A 14,700-nucleotide genomic window follows, 5' to 3' on the forward strand; every position below is an offset into this window, starting at 1 on the left:
TGCAAGTTAAAATTCTTCTCAGAAATAAACTTTTAGAGCATTACAAATAGATACTTTATGCAATAGGCAGCAATTTCAAAATACATGTGCATCTTCCTAAATAAGCATGGAAGGATGGTAGAAAATATACTTTGGTACCCGTGTAGTTATTTTCAGCCTTGATAATGTCCATCATGTCATGTTTCACAGTAATTATACCTTGAAATGATGGGAAGGACTGTAGTTTGTGCACAACTTGTATCTGTTCACAGTATAACTACACCCAAAGGAATATTCTGCTTCAGGGACACCCTCACCACTGTTGTTAGGCATTTATAACATGTGGTGGTTGGTGGTGGGAAGAGTGGAACTAGGGGCTCTTATGAATGTATTAGGCATAGATTGGTCATTATCTAAGAACATGGATAGAGAACATGGCTGAGTGGACTAGGAATTTGGATAGCTTGGGTAGGAAAAAAGTATAAAGTTATGAGGTAGTGCCTTATACTAAGACCACTAGTTCTTTACAGGCTACTGTGATGGCCAGCAGTAATTACAAAAATCTCTCCCACCTTTGTCCCATGAGGTTTTAGGGTCTGGAAAGAGATTTTTGGTATGCTTCTAGATAGGGCAGTGGTGAACATACTTTGTTATCATAGTCCTTGGGCTTCTGTATGTACCTAGAAGGTGGAGGTGACGTGTCATAAGCCACCCTATTAAAGGCTTCATGGAGATACTTCTATAACTATAGAGTCTGCATGCTGTTGTAAGTGAATCATGATGGTGTGATCCTGTTGGATGAAGGCTTTTGACAATAATAATTTGACACAGGTTTTAAAAAGAAAAGAAAGTGACAGCATTTGGCAGAATAGGATCTGAACCCTTGATAACTCAAATTATCTCCATGCGCATCCCACCCCTGACCTGGAGAATCAGTTTGGTGAAGTGGTTAAGTGTGCAGACTCTTATCTGGGAAAACCAGGTTTGATTCCCCGCTCTTCCACTTGCATCTGTTGGAATGGCTTTGAGTCACCCATAGCTCTCAGAGTTGTCCTTAAAAGGCAGCTTCTGTAAGAGCTCTCTCAGCCCCACCTACCTCAGGGGATATCTGTTGTGGGGGAGGAAAGTAAAGGAGATTGTAAGGCGCTCTGAGATTCAGAGTGAAGGGCAGGGTATAAATCCAGTATCTTCTTTATCATATAGATTAAAAAGGTGAGAAGCTAATATAGGCAGGTAGATGGAAGAATAGCTCTATACAGGCACAGTACTAGAAGAGTCCGTAAATTCTGAGTACACCTGCTATGGATTTGACTTCTGTAAACTATCCCACAATAATTGTTTCTGTTAATTAGGACCATTGATGGAAGTCCTTCCATGAGGCGTATGACTGTGATGAGAGAGAAAGGAAGGCGGCAAGCCATTAGAGGTCCAGCCTTCATGTTCAATGAAAGGGGCACAAGCCTAACTGCTGAGGAAGAGCGCTTTCTGGATGCAGCAGAGTATGGAAACATCCCTGTGGTGCGCAAAATGTTGGAAGAGTCAAAAACATTAAATGTCAACTGCGTTGACTATATGGGCCAAAATGCCTTGCAGCTTGCTGTGGGAAATGAACATTTGGAAGTGACAGAACTTCTGTTAAAGAAAGAGAATCTGGCACGCATTGGAGATGCCCTGCTGCTTGCAATCAGCAAAGGGTATGTCCGGATAGTGGAAGCAATCTTGAATCATCCTGGGTTTGCAGCTAGCAAGCGACTGACTCTCAGCCCCTGTGAACAGGAACTCCAAGATGATGATTTTTATTCTTATGATGAAGATGGCACCCGCTTCTCCCCAGACATCACCCCCATAATTTTGGCTGCCCATTGTCAGAAGTATGAGGTGGTGCACATGTTGTTAATGAAAGGGGCAAGGATAGAGAGACCTCATGATTATTTTTGCAAATGTAATGATTGTACAGAGAAACAAAAGCATGATTCTTTTAGCCATTCCAGGTCAAGGATAAATGCGTACAAGGGACTGGCAAGTCCTGCTTACCTTTCCCTATCCAGTGAAGATCCAGTTCTTACTGCTTTAGAACTCAGCAATGAACTTGCTAAACTTGCCAATATTGAGAAAGAATTCAAGGTAAGACACCTCTGTTGATACCTTTTGTGTCTCTTGTGCTGAATTCAGTGGCTTCACTTCATTATCTGTACATGTATCTATGCACAGGAAACTATGTGCCTAACCTTTTTGATGTAATTTGCCCTTCTACACAGTGATTTAATTCCTTACAGCTGTTGTTTAATGTTTTAAAACTTAAAGTTTATTATGTTATAATATCAACAATTAGTATATACATTATAGTTATGTATCATAGGCATAAATCTGATAACATGTATATACTGCCTGAACAATCAATGAACGATAATAACCAAAGTACATATACACACTGACAAAACAACAACACACACACACACACAAAAAGGGGGGAGGGGAAAGGGGGGGCCTAGCTCTTTTCTTGTACCTAGATGGACCGCCAATTGCACTCATTCGCAGTCCATATTAAGGCCTGTCAATATAAAATAAAGTTCAAATATTTCTTTGGCATTTTACATTTCTTTGTATCACTATTATTAACAAAGTTCAAAAAAGGAAACCATTTCTCCACAAAGTGTTCTCCCGCCTTAGGGTTGTCCGCAATGTTAAGTTGGGAGGCAATCTTGTCTTGGATCATGATGTCCCATACCTTATGAAACCATGAAGTTAGTGATGGTATTTTTGTTGTTTTCCAGTACCTTGCTAGAAGCATTTTACCTGCCAATAACAATAAAGCGATAAGTTCCGACTTTAATTTGGGGAAATTGTTTTTTAGTCCTAGATTAAGCAGGACTGTTTCTGATGTGCGAAAAATGGTCTCCCTTACAATTGCTTCAATAGTGGTTATCAAGGTGTTCCAATATGCTTGTATTTTTTGGCAGGACCACCAACAGTGAATAAAGGAACCTGAATCCCCGAAGCCTTTCCAGCATAACGGACTAATATTTTTGTGTGCATAACTTAAAGTTTGTGGCGTTAGGTACCATCTTGAAATTAACTTATATTGTAACAACTTAAAGTTCGTACATCTAGATTTACAAATAGGCAATGACTAAATTACATTCCATTGCTGCTCCGATCATTGCACCTTACAATCTTTGACCCATGCATTTTGTTGGGATGTAGTTTGCGACCAGCTTTTTGATTCAACAAACAATACAATTTAGATATTAACCCTCTCATACTCAAACTTTCCTCATAAATTAATTTCTCAAAGGCATTCAATTGATTAATAGTTTGCATTACAGGAATTACACTATGTAAAGCATCATGCAATTGGTGGTATTCATACCAGGGAACTACCACATTGAATTTAGTCTCCAGTTGGCTACGTGTAAGTATTTTCCCTTTTGAGCTAATATCCGAAATTCTAAGAATTTTCTCACGCCTCCAAATATTAAAGTTCGCTTTAGATGCACCTGGGGGGAACCAGGGTTGTCCCAGAAAGGCCATAATTGGTGTTGAAGGCTGGACCACCGAAGATCTATACTTGTCCCAGATCTCTAGAGTACACTGTAAGAAGGGATTATTTATTTTGGTCTTTCTTCTGTCTGTTGCGCTAACCCAAACAAATTCATTAAGACTGATGGGTGAAATACTTGCTGCCTCAACTTGCAGCCAGGGTAGGGAGCAATCCTTACTAGCATATAATAAAATATTTCGTAGTTGGGCCGCTAAGTAGTATTTTTCCAGGATCGGTGCACCTATACCCCCTTTGGCGCTGGGTTTGGAAAGCAAGTGGTACAAAATTCTTGGTTTCTTGTTCATCCAGAGAAAAGATGATATACTTTTTTGCCATGCTTTCAGCTCTCGGGATGGAAATTGGGAGGTTCCGAAATAAAAAGAGAAACTTGGGCAAAATAAAGGTTTTCAGGAGGTCAACCTTTCCCAGCAAGTTGAATTGAAGCTTCATCCATGTGTTCAGGTTTATTTTAGTTGTTTTAAATAACTGCTTGAAATTAACATTAAACAGGTTAGAGAGATCTAAGGGGATTTGAATTCCTAAATGGCGCCACGCTGTTTTGACCCATTTAAAAGGAAACCTGAGCATAATTTCTTGCTGCAAGCCTGAAAATACATTTATCGGGTAGATTTCTGACTTGGCCACATTGATAGCGAAACCAGAGAACCTCCCAAAAGTAGTTATCACTTCCATTAATTTGGTTAATGAAGTAAGTGGGTTACTTAGGTAAACAACTGTATCGTCAGCGAATAAACTAATCTTGTGGGGGTGACCATCTACTATTATCCCTTCAATTTCAGGGTCTGTTCGCACCATGTGAGCCAGGGGCTCAAGTGACAAAGCAAATAGAATTGGGGAAAGAGGACAACCTTGTCTCGTGCCCCTAGATAAGGTGATAACCTCAGATCTCAAATTATTAATAGTTAATTGTGTTTTGGGCGAGTTATAGATGGCAGATATCGATTTCATAAAGTTTTGGCCGAAAGCCATCTGCTCCAACACCGCCTTTAGATAGGGTTTTTCTAATCTATCGAACGCCTTTTCCGCGCAAGTGACAGGATAAGGGATGAAATTTGAGACATTTTACCAAAACGAATTAGGTTTAACGTTCTTATGTTTCCTGAAATGGTTCGACCAGGGATGAAGCCTGACTGGTCTGGGTGGACATATGTATCAACAATTTTGTTTAGCCTTCGGGCCAAAACAGTGGAAAAAAACTTAAAGTTATGATTCAGGAGCGATATTGGCCTATAAGCTCTGGGATCTTACTTATCTTTACCTTCCTTATGAACTACTATTATTTTGGAGTCCTTCCAAGTTTCAGGGATAATCCCTTCATGCATTGCCAGATTACAAATAATAATTAAAGGGGTTAATAAACTAGAGCTAAATTTTTTATAAAATTCGATTGGGAAACTGTCATTGCCAACCGCTTTATTGCTTTTAATTGAGCTTAGCGCTTCCAAGATTTCCTGCTCAGTAATAGGTCTGTCTAAGAACTTAGCATCGCATTGTGAGAGTTTTTTATCAAATTTCATATCCTTTAGATATTTTTTAAAGTCTAAATTTCTATCTATAGATGTTTTGTATAGAGACGAATAAAAGTCCTGCAAGACTTTGACAATTTCTTGAGGCAGGATATGCAGCTCACCTTGGGCTGATCTGACTGAGTGAATCATTGCTTTAGCTCTGTTTTGTTGTATTCTAAATTTTAGTAATTTAAGGGATTTTGTAGTTCTAGTAGTGTATTGTTGTTTTAGGTATAACAATTTCTTTTGAACATCTGAGGTCTCAATTAGTTCCAATTTGTTTCTTTCCATTATAAGTTTTTTCAAAGTTTTTTTACCTCCAAATCTCATGTGTTTTTTCTCAAGCTCAGCGATTTTAGATTTAATTTCTTGAGTAGCTTTGTTTTTGTTTTGTTTAATGTTTTATACATAGTATTGTGGTGATTCCTTGCTGTTTTGTTGTGTTCAGTCTTGGGAATTACCTTTCTTCTTTGGTGGTTATTCCACCTTGTGTGTTTATATTTCATTATCCTGATTAGATTAATCAAAGTTAGGAATATGTTAGGAAAACTAACACTCCATTTTTACAGGTATAGTCCTCTTTGAGACTAGACTCTGGTATCTTTCCTTGTAATGCTGCAGATATTCCTTTTCTGATTGATAGAAACATAACAATGTGCTGAACATAATTGAACACATACTGTTAACAGAACTAAGATGCGGTGGCTTAAAAGGCAAATGAAATATTGCAAATCCAGTTGCAAATTCAGTTGCAAATCCAGCAGAAGACAGAAACAGGATATAGAATGATCCTGACAGGCTGGAAAACTGGGCTGAAACCAATAAAATGAATTGTAACAGGAATAAATGTAAAGTTCTGCATTTAGGTAGGAAAAATCTCATGCATAGTTATAGGATAGGGGAGACTTATCTGGGCAGTAATATGTGCGAAAAGGATCTAGGGGTCTTAGTGGACCATATGCTGGACATGAGTCAACAGTGATGCAGTGGCTAAAAAGGCAAATGCATTACTGGGCTGTATTAACAGAAGTATAGTGTCCAGATCACGTGAAGTGATGGTATCACTTTACCCTGCTCTGGTAAGACCTCACCTGGAGTATTGTGTTCAGTTTTGGGCACCACATTTTAAGAAGGATATAGACAAGCTGGAAAAAGTCCAGAGGAGGGCAACAAAGATGATGAGGGGTCTGGAGACCAAGTCCTTCGAAGAAAGGTTGAAGGAGTTGGGCATGTTTAGCCTACAGAGGAGGTGGCTGAGAGGTGATATGATCACCATCTTCAAGTACTTGAAGGGCTGTCATATAGAGGATGGTGCAGAATTGTTTTCTGTGGCCTCAGAAGGTAGGACCAGAACCAACGGGTTGAAATTACATCAAAAGAGTTTCCGGCTGAACATTAGGAAGAACTTCCACAGTGGAAAAGACTTCCTCAGGAGGTGGTGGGCTCTCCTTTTTTGGCAGTTTTTAAACAGAGGCTGGTGGCCATCTGACTGCGATGCAGATCCTGTGAATTTAGTTGGGAGTGGTATTTGTGAATTTCCTGCAGTGTGTAGGGAATCATAGAGTTGGAAGGGACCTCTAGGGTCATCTAGTCCAACCCCCTGCACAATGCAGGAAACTCACAAACACTGCCCCCTAAATTCACAGGATCTTCATTGCTGTCAGATGGCCATCTGGCCTCTGTTTAAAACCCGCCAAAAAAGGAGAGCCCAACACCTCCCGAGGAAGCCTGTTCCACTGAGGAATCACTCTAATGGTCAGGAAGTTCTTTCTAATGTTGAAGAATAAGAATAAAGGGTGTTGGATTAAATGACCCTGGATCCAACTCTATGATTCTATGAATTGTGGCAATAATTGCCAGGAAGAGATGTAGTCCAAAGAAAGCAGTGCCTTCACTCATAACTGATGTCAGTCTTACTTGGCACTCAGAAAATCTAGTATTTATGGAAACATAATTTAATGAATGGCTGTAGAATTAGTCATTATTTAAAAAAACTTTTTAAACTGTCTCCTGTGATACACCATAAATCCTATTTTTTTTGCTCTTATATCCTGTGCTTGTCTGGAAAAATATTGATATAATAAATAATGCATTGGAAATACATTCTAAATTCTCTGGATCTGAACTCATATAATAATATCATAACGGAATGTTACATTAAGATATTGAGGAAAATAAAGTACATATTGATAAATACAGATCATTTTCTAGTGCAAGCACTTTGCATTAATAGGACAACCTCTTTGGAAGTTGTGCTATTGATTTTGTAGCAGGTAAATAACGGAGCCTCACACATTGCTTGGTATGAAACGAGGTATTTTACTTTGACTTCAAAGTAGAACTTAGTCGGCGTAAGCCCCAAAATGACTAAGTTAACGTTCTTCTCCAGCAGACCATTTTTATTCAACCCCCAAACCAAGCAGCCAAGCCTCTCCCTTATCTACTCCAACATGTCCCACCTTCCTGTAATTTCTAGTATTTTCCACTCCAATGTCTCCATGCCTTATCAGTTTTTAACAAGGAGCTTCCTCAGAGGGGCCTCTGTTATCTACTTTTACAACCTTGGATTGACACCCATTTGGGCTGTGGCCTCTAACAGTTTAAGTATTGCATCAGACATTCTTTTTGCTTTTAAAAGCAAGAGCATATTTTCATTTATTATTATTATTATAGGGGTATTCATTAATTATTCAGGGCTCCTTCAATTTAAAATGTAAATACTCAGTCAACAACAGAGTTGGAGATATGTTATCTTTGACAGAAGAAATCTTAAGTAATTGGTATATTTATGGAAGAATAGAGATCTGCAAGCATTACTACGTGATCCCCTGGTACAAGACCTACTTTCTAAGTCACTAGTGCATTTGTGGGAAAGAACGATTCTTGCTGCTTTTTAGATAATGTCTTGTTTTAATGTTATTGTACTTTGCTGTTTTATTTCTTTGCTCCATTGTGCTAATTGCTAGAGAAATGTTCTGAAGTCATCATTGTTACTTTATTAATAAAACCCCATTTCACTATTAACTAGGGTTGCCAGCTGCCAACTCATTTAAGTCATATGCCTATAGAAGCTATATTGCAGGCAGGGAAATCCTGTTGCATATTTCCCCATTCCAATACAATAGAGGAAGAGAAAGCTGTACATACTAAATATGAAGAAGATACTGACTGCTGTCAATCAAGGTCTAGAAGCAGAAAAACCTGTTTTGTCTGTCTGGTTAGTCAGGTGACTTCCTTTGTTCAGGCAGAGAGGTCAAGAAGGAGGAAGTAGTCTCCATTAAGCACATGATCTTCTAGCGTAAGCATGTAGTTCTACAGTGTTTGTTATTTTCTTCTCCCAGTACCCTTTCTCTGTAGTAATAAATATGTTTTAGCTTTCATGTTAAATGCCTCTCAATGATTATTTGATCCAGTGATCCATCGCACTGTTTGAGATAAAGAAATAGAATTTCAAACAGAATTCCTTAACATATTGATCAACATCATTCAGAGAGATGGTTCCCACGAGTGTTTCTGCTGGTGAAAAAGGGAGGAAGGGTCCCCAGTGACAACCAAAAAACTCCCACCTTATGTTGGGAATTGTGGGATTTGCAGGAGCAAACGCCATGTGGGAAGGTGGCTGAAATGAGAACTTGCCAAAACTTGAGTGGGAAAAGACAGGATGGATTAAAACCCCCAGCAGAAGATGACGCTTTGAATTTCTATAGTATGTTGCCAGTATGCTTCATAGTCAAATCCCATTCCTGGACATTTGTTCCAATGGACAATGCCTCTGAATTTTATGATAGGTTTATAGACATATTTTTTCTTTCTTTTTTGGGTACAGCCTTTGTTAAGGATTCATATGACTAATAAGAATGTCATAAATCTTGCGATAGTTGTCTTGCAAGTGACACTTGCAAGTCAAATCACAGGACACAACCCATTTTCAGGAAGTCTTCAGGATGCATTTGGATGTCTATCAGGAAGCAACTACAAAAAGCAACTTTGTGGCATAAAATCAAATAACTATGCAAATGAGGACCATGATCTATTATGTGCTAGTGTACTAATATGCAGTTACAACCAAACATTATAAATTAGTGTAATTATTAGAAACAAGAGTAATTAAGAAGTCTCTTCACAAAATTTAGTCGTCTTTATAATTGTCCCTTTGGAAGATATGAAGCTGTATTGATTTACAGTGGACCCATCGATCTAGTGATGCTGTACATATTCTTACAGTTTTTGTGGGGAGGGGTTGCTCTTATCAGAAACCTTCTGACCTTTTTAGCACCCTTCTGGATTGTTGGTAAATTGGTAGTGCCCATCCTAAGCAGAGTTGTACTCTAAGACAGGGGTGGCCAAACTGGCTCAGGAGCCACATGCAGCTCTTTTACACATATTGTGTAGCTCTTGAAATCCCCACCACCCTGTTGGCTGACTTGCAGAAGGCATTTGTCTCTTTAAATCATTTCTCTAAGCCAAGCCAGCTGGTGACTTGGGAAATGCATTTAAAGTTGAAGTTGCTTTCTTTCCACCTCTCTCTCCCCATCTATTTTCCTTCCTGCCTTCCTTCATCTGACATTCACGTATTTCAGCTCTCAAACATATTATTTTCATTCTATGTTGCTCTTACATTAAGCAAGTTTGACCACCCCTGCCCTAAGACCATTGACTTCAATACACTTAGAAGGGTATAACTCTGCTTAAGATGGCACCAGTAGTGCTTTTATGTTCCAGAGATGGGACTGGTGATGTGGTGCACAGTGACATAAATTGTGGACTCAACTGAATGTGAAACTGACAGTGATAGGTGTCATTGTGGCCTGTACTTCATGCAAAATATGGTAGCAGAGTGTTGCAGTTTGCTCTTAGTTATCATTTGAGGTTGTGCCATGCACTCATGCACAGTTCCTACTGACACAGAAACTAAGGGGAGTATAGACTTGCAAGTGAGCCACATCAGTTTCAGCAAGGAAAGGGAGACTTAGGCTGGATCTGAATTCTTGTACGGGGGGGTGGGGGTGGGTAGGGGGGAAGAACTGTCTACAGCATGCTGGGAACTGATAGGACTTGCCAAGTCAGAGAAAGTTATGAACTAGGTTTAGCTTAAGTAGAGAAGCAGGTGAATGGAGTTGGCTTGTTTGATAGGTTTTCCCCACTGGAAACCAAGTGGCTGAAGTGGGATAGAGAAGAATTTTCTGTTCTAGAATGGCACTGGGATATTGAATCATGAAACCACTTCTTCCCATTTCAGGCACAGCAAGCATAACTAGTTTTTGCCCTCAAAACTGCAAATTTGGAACTAATGAATTTCAGAACTCGAATTTGAACTGTTGGCAAAAATGAGAAAATGCTAATAATATTAAAGCTATTGCTACTCTTAAATTTAAATCTTTAAATACTTTAATGGAACAGTAGTTGCTGTTCATTAGGCTATCTCTTGTCAATGAAATATAGCTTGCATTAATAGGGCTTTCTTTTATAAAAGTGTAGCATGATTCAGTTGAATAGAGCAATACAGAACAAACCCTGGGTGATTAAGAGGCAGCATCAATAGAATGTGAATGTCTCATGGCTTCTACCAATCCAGATGTTTGAAAACCATTTTGTAAGCACTATACCCTGCTCAAAGAGGGGATCTATAAGTACAATAACTTTTTAAAGTACTAATAAATTTACCAGCAGGAGTTGAAGCCTTTGCTGAAAAAATCAAAAGCAGACATCTCTGTGGTGGATAGAGTACCACATTGTCATTCTGTGTTCTTTTGCTCCTGCTAGAATGTGAACAGCTCTGGAAAGGACACTGTCCCCTCCACCTGCCTTTTGCTCTCTGAATCCCAGCCTAGTATGCTGTGATTGCCTGGCCATAGACACTGGAAATCATTTGTTAAAGCTACAGGTGCTTCTTTTATCATTTGGGTTTTTAAAAAACCCTAATGTTTGTTAGATTTTAGATTCTTCTGCAAACCTGGGGCTTTATCAGGTTTGTTAAAAAGATCTGTCTTGCCCTTTTACAGCTCCATTCACTGGATTTAAGTATCCCCAGATTTTGCCGACTTTGCTATTATAATACAAACTGATAATGTTTGGCATCTTCAGACAAATTTTGGAGCAGTATCGAACTCAAGTTTTAAAAAATATATTTTATGCAAAATAAAAAGGATACAACCAGGTGTCCAAATGGGAGTAGATTCTGTTTGTAATGTCTCTTTCAATTTAAAGATTAGCAGTGTGATCCTAAGAACACTTTCCTGGGAATAAGTCCCAGTAAGTAGACCTCAGCAGGATTCACAGTGGTTTGTACTGTGAATCTAGCATTTAAAAATCTGAAGAAGTGGGCTTGAGTTCACAGAAATGTATGCTGGAACCAGGGCTGTGTGTAGAAAAAACAGCTGGAATTCATTTGCAAATTAGGCCACACCTTAGGGTTGCTAATCCCCAGGTGAGGGCAGGGGATCCCCCGGTTTGGAGGCCCTTCCCCCGCTTCAGGATCATCAGAAAGCGGGGGGAGGGGAGGGAAATGTCTGCTGGGAACTCATGATTCCATATGGAGACTTATTCCCATAGGAAATAATGGAGAATTGATCCACGGGTATCTGGGGCTCTGCAGGCCCTGTTTTTTGAGGTAGAGGCGCAAAAGTTTCAGCATAGCATCCAGTGGCTCTCCCCAAAATACTCCCTAAGTTTCAAAAAGATTGGACCAGGGGGTCTAATTCTATGAGCCTCCAAAGAAGGTGACCCTCTTCATTATTTCCTATGGAAGGAAGGCATTGAAAAGGTGTGCGGTCCCTTGATATGTGATGGGCAGAACTCCCTTTGGAGTTCAATGATGCCTTTCCCACCCTTGCTCCTGGCTCCACCCCCAAAGTCTCCTGGCTCCACCCCCAAAGTCCCCAGATATTTCTTGAATTGGATTTGGCAACCCTACCACACCTCCTGACACTGAGCTAGTGGTAACTGTGTTCCGGCTCAAAAAAATCCCTGGCTGGAACAAAATTTTCTTAGTTCTTAAGACTCCAACCAATTTACTCCTGTTGCAAATGTCTACCATGACTACTCTGCTGGAATCAATTAAAAAGCAATTTACAGTGAATTTAAGATGAAAAATAGGGTAAAATATTATACAACACAAAGCAGTTTTAATACTAGCTTGCATGTAAAAACATTTCTTTTGTATCAAAATTGTCGAGGTAGCCTCTGCATACCAAAGTAAAGTGTACCCAAGCAATCTGTTGTTTTTTCCCCTGGAGTCATGGGGAGAAAATGGTTTACCCATTTAAAACTTTCTACGGGTACCAACCTCCTGTTATGCCTTCTCCTTAGTGAAGTCCCTCTCTCCTTTTCCCACTGGTTTTATTTTTTTAATTTTGAGTTTAATCAAAAGGGAAATGGGGTCAATCCGGCCCCCAATAGACTTAGCTTGAAAATGAAATGTGCATAATAGTCACTGAGAGTTCTGTTTACCCCAGCAAATACTGGGGGGGAAATGGTTTTGGCACTGTTCCCATGTTTATATAGATGATTGTACATCTATTATCTCCAGTTTATTGAAAGGTGGAGAAGCGGTGAAAACAAAAAAATTACTCATAATTTATATCTATAGACTTTTTTTTTGGCTTTGAGGTTTTAGAACACTTGGAATTGGGGGTTGCAATGACCTCAAGGGAAAGCAGTCTTTGCAGCCTGAATTTTTGAGTATATAGTAAGAGCAGGTAAAAGTTCTGTGTTTGCGCTCTGTCAAAACTTCCCTCACACCCACAGCCTCATAGAAAAGCTCAAATTGAACTGCACTGAACTTTTAGAAAATGGGGTCATTCTTTCCCCTGGACATGTTTGAAAGCATCCTCTGAACCTCACATTTTCCAGACCTGAAGGAGCCATGAAGCCTAGAATTCTAGGTGATTCCTGGCCACCACTTTCTGAGCTAATTACTTTCTTTTGTCCTTAAAATTTTGCAAACCTCAGTGATCCTCTCAACTTTGCATATCTGGGTGGTGGTGGGGAAAGTACTCTAGATGACCCCAGCCACCTGTCCACTGAGCTGATTGGTTCCCTTTGTCCAGATTTTCCAAACCTCTGATTTGATCATCTCCAGTTTACCTATAGCCACTTGTGCACTGAACTGTTCACCTTCAAATTTTCCAAATTTCTGAGTCACCTCATCAGTTTTACATATTTGGGGTGTGTAGAAGGTTACAGTGATTGCTTTCTTTAAAAAACAGTTTTATAGATTCCCAACTGCATCTGCTTTAAAAATGGTGAGGTCAATTTGACCCTATTTACATTTTTGTGGGTTTTTGGTGTTTTCAGTTAGGGGTATTTTTGACCCCAATTCCAAATTTGACTCTCCTTTGTCCTGCATTTCTGAAGGAAGTTATTCTTGAGGCCTGATTTTTTTCTTAGCTCTGTCATTGAATTAGGTACGATCAAGTTTTCAATTCTTTTTGCTGTAATGTAGGGTCACTTTGACCCCTTTGCCAAAGTAGTCTAGCTGGGTTTTTTTTTCCTTTGGAGGGTTAATGCAGTGTGTGTGTATACACACATACCTATATATATTACTGACACAAGCCCAAAATGATTTAAACATTCTAAAGTTTTTTTTAATCTAGAGTGTGACGGAACCGGCCCGATTCTGCCTTCAGACCCGGTCCCATCAACTCCCTATTGAGTCGCCAACTCCTGGAGGGAGCTATTTCTCCTCCTGCCACTTGGGCTCGCTGCCACCACCTGCTCAGTCTAGGGGTTCAGATTGAGAGGAACAGGACTCCCAATCCCCCTCTCCAGCTATGAGGCCAGGCCTCAAGGCCCTCTGCCACCCAGTACTTGGGTATCACAGAGACCACAGCACTTCTTCGGGGAACCCCTGGAGGATTGGCACCTTATCCAACTGCATGCCTTCCCCCTTCCCCGGGGCCCCCTTCTTAAAGCAGCGTGGTCTAAGGCGGTTGGGGATCTATGTGGTACAGAGTTTGACTGCCAGCATTCAAAACAGTAAAAATATTTAATTAAAAGAGAAAAAGAAAAGAAAAGAAGAACAAAACAAAAACAGTTGCATGTAGAAGGTTAGCACAGCACAGCACCCGCACAGCAAACAGCACAACAAAGAAAAGGTGGTTATAAACGCATCCTACTGTCCCTGGTCTAAACTTGCCCTGCCTTCTGGATGACTTACTTGGTCTGACTACCTTTTCCTCTTGAATAGACCTCTTCCACAGGCAGGAGCCCCCACACTGGCAACCTCCTCCTTTGAGCGCCACCTGAGAACTGCCTTTCTTCCTGGTTAACTCAAATGCAAAGAACAAAAGAACTTCCTGCCTCTCTAGGAGGCTTTCCCCCTAGAGTTGCTGGTTTGGCTCTGGAAGGGAGGGGGGGGGTTGGAGGGAGGCTAGGCCAAAGCCTGCTTAGCAGTTTCATGTTCCCTCCCAACTAAGATGGCGTTTCTCCACATAGAGTAATGACAAAAAAGACCCCCCAAAAATATACCATTTAAAATGTAATTTCTTTGCTATCAAGCATAGAATAATGTCAATCCACTGCTGAACTTTTATTCACTTCAGTGTATTTGCATAGGAACCCCATGTAAAGCCCCATTGACCCAAATGGAAATTTCACCACATTAGTCTACTGAATTGTGCCTGTTTATTCCAGTGACAAATATGAAGCTAC

At 40.0% G+C, this 14,700-nt stretch overlaps 1 protein-coding gene across 1 annotated transcript in view; it reads left to right on the forward strand.

Annotated features, from left to right (window-relative positions):
- Positions 1-14,700, forward strand: part of TRPC3 (transient receptor potential cation channel subfamily C member 3) — a 93,779-nt gene that overhangs the window by 13,726 nt on the left and 65,353 nt on the right. Inside the window, exon 2 of the mRNA XM_060246835.1 lies at positions 1,332-2,103. Coding sequence (XP_060102818.1) covers positions 1,332-2,103 — 772 coding nt within the window. The remainder of the gene's footprint in view (positions 1-1,331; positions 2,104-14,700) is intronic.

This window comes from Heteronotia binoei, chromosome 9 (genome assembly GCF_032191835.1).
Source record: "Heteronotia binoei isolate CCM8104 ecotype False Entrance Well chromosome 9, APGP_CSIRO_Hbin_v1, whole genome shotgun sequence".
NCBI lineage: Eukaryota > Metazoa > Chordata > Lepidosauria > Squamata > Gekkonidae > Heteronotia > Heteronotia binoei.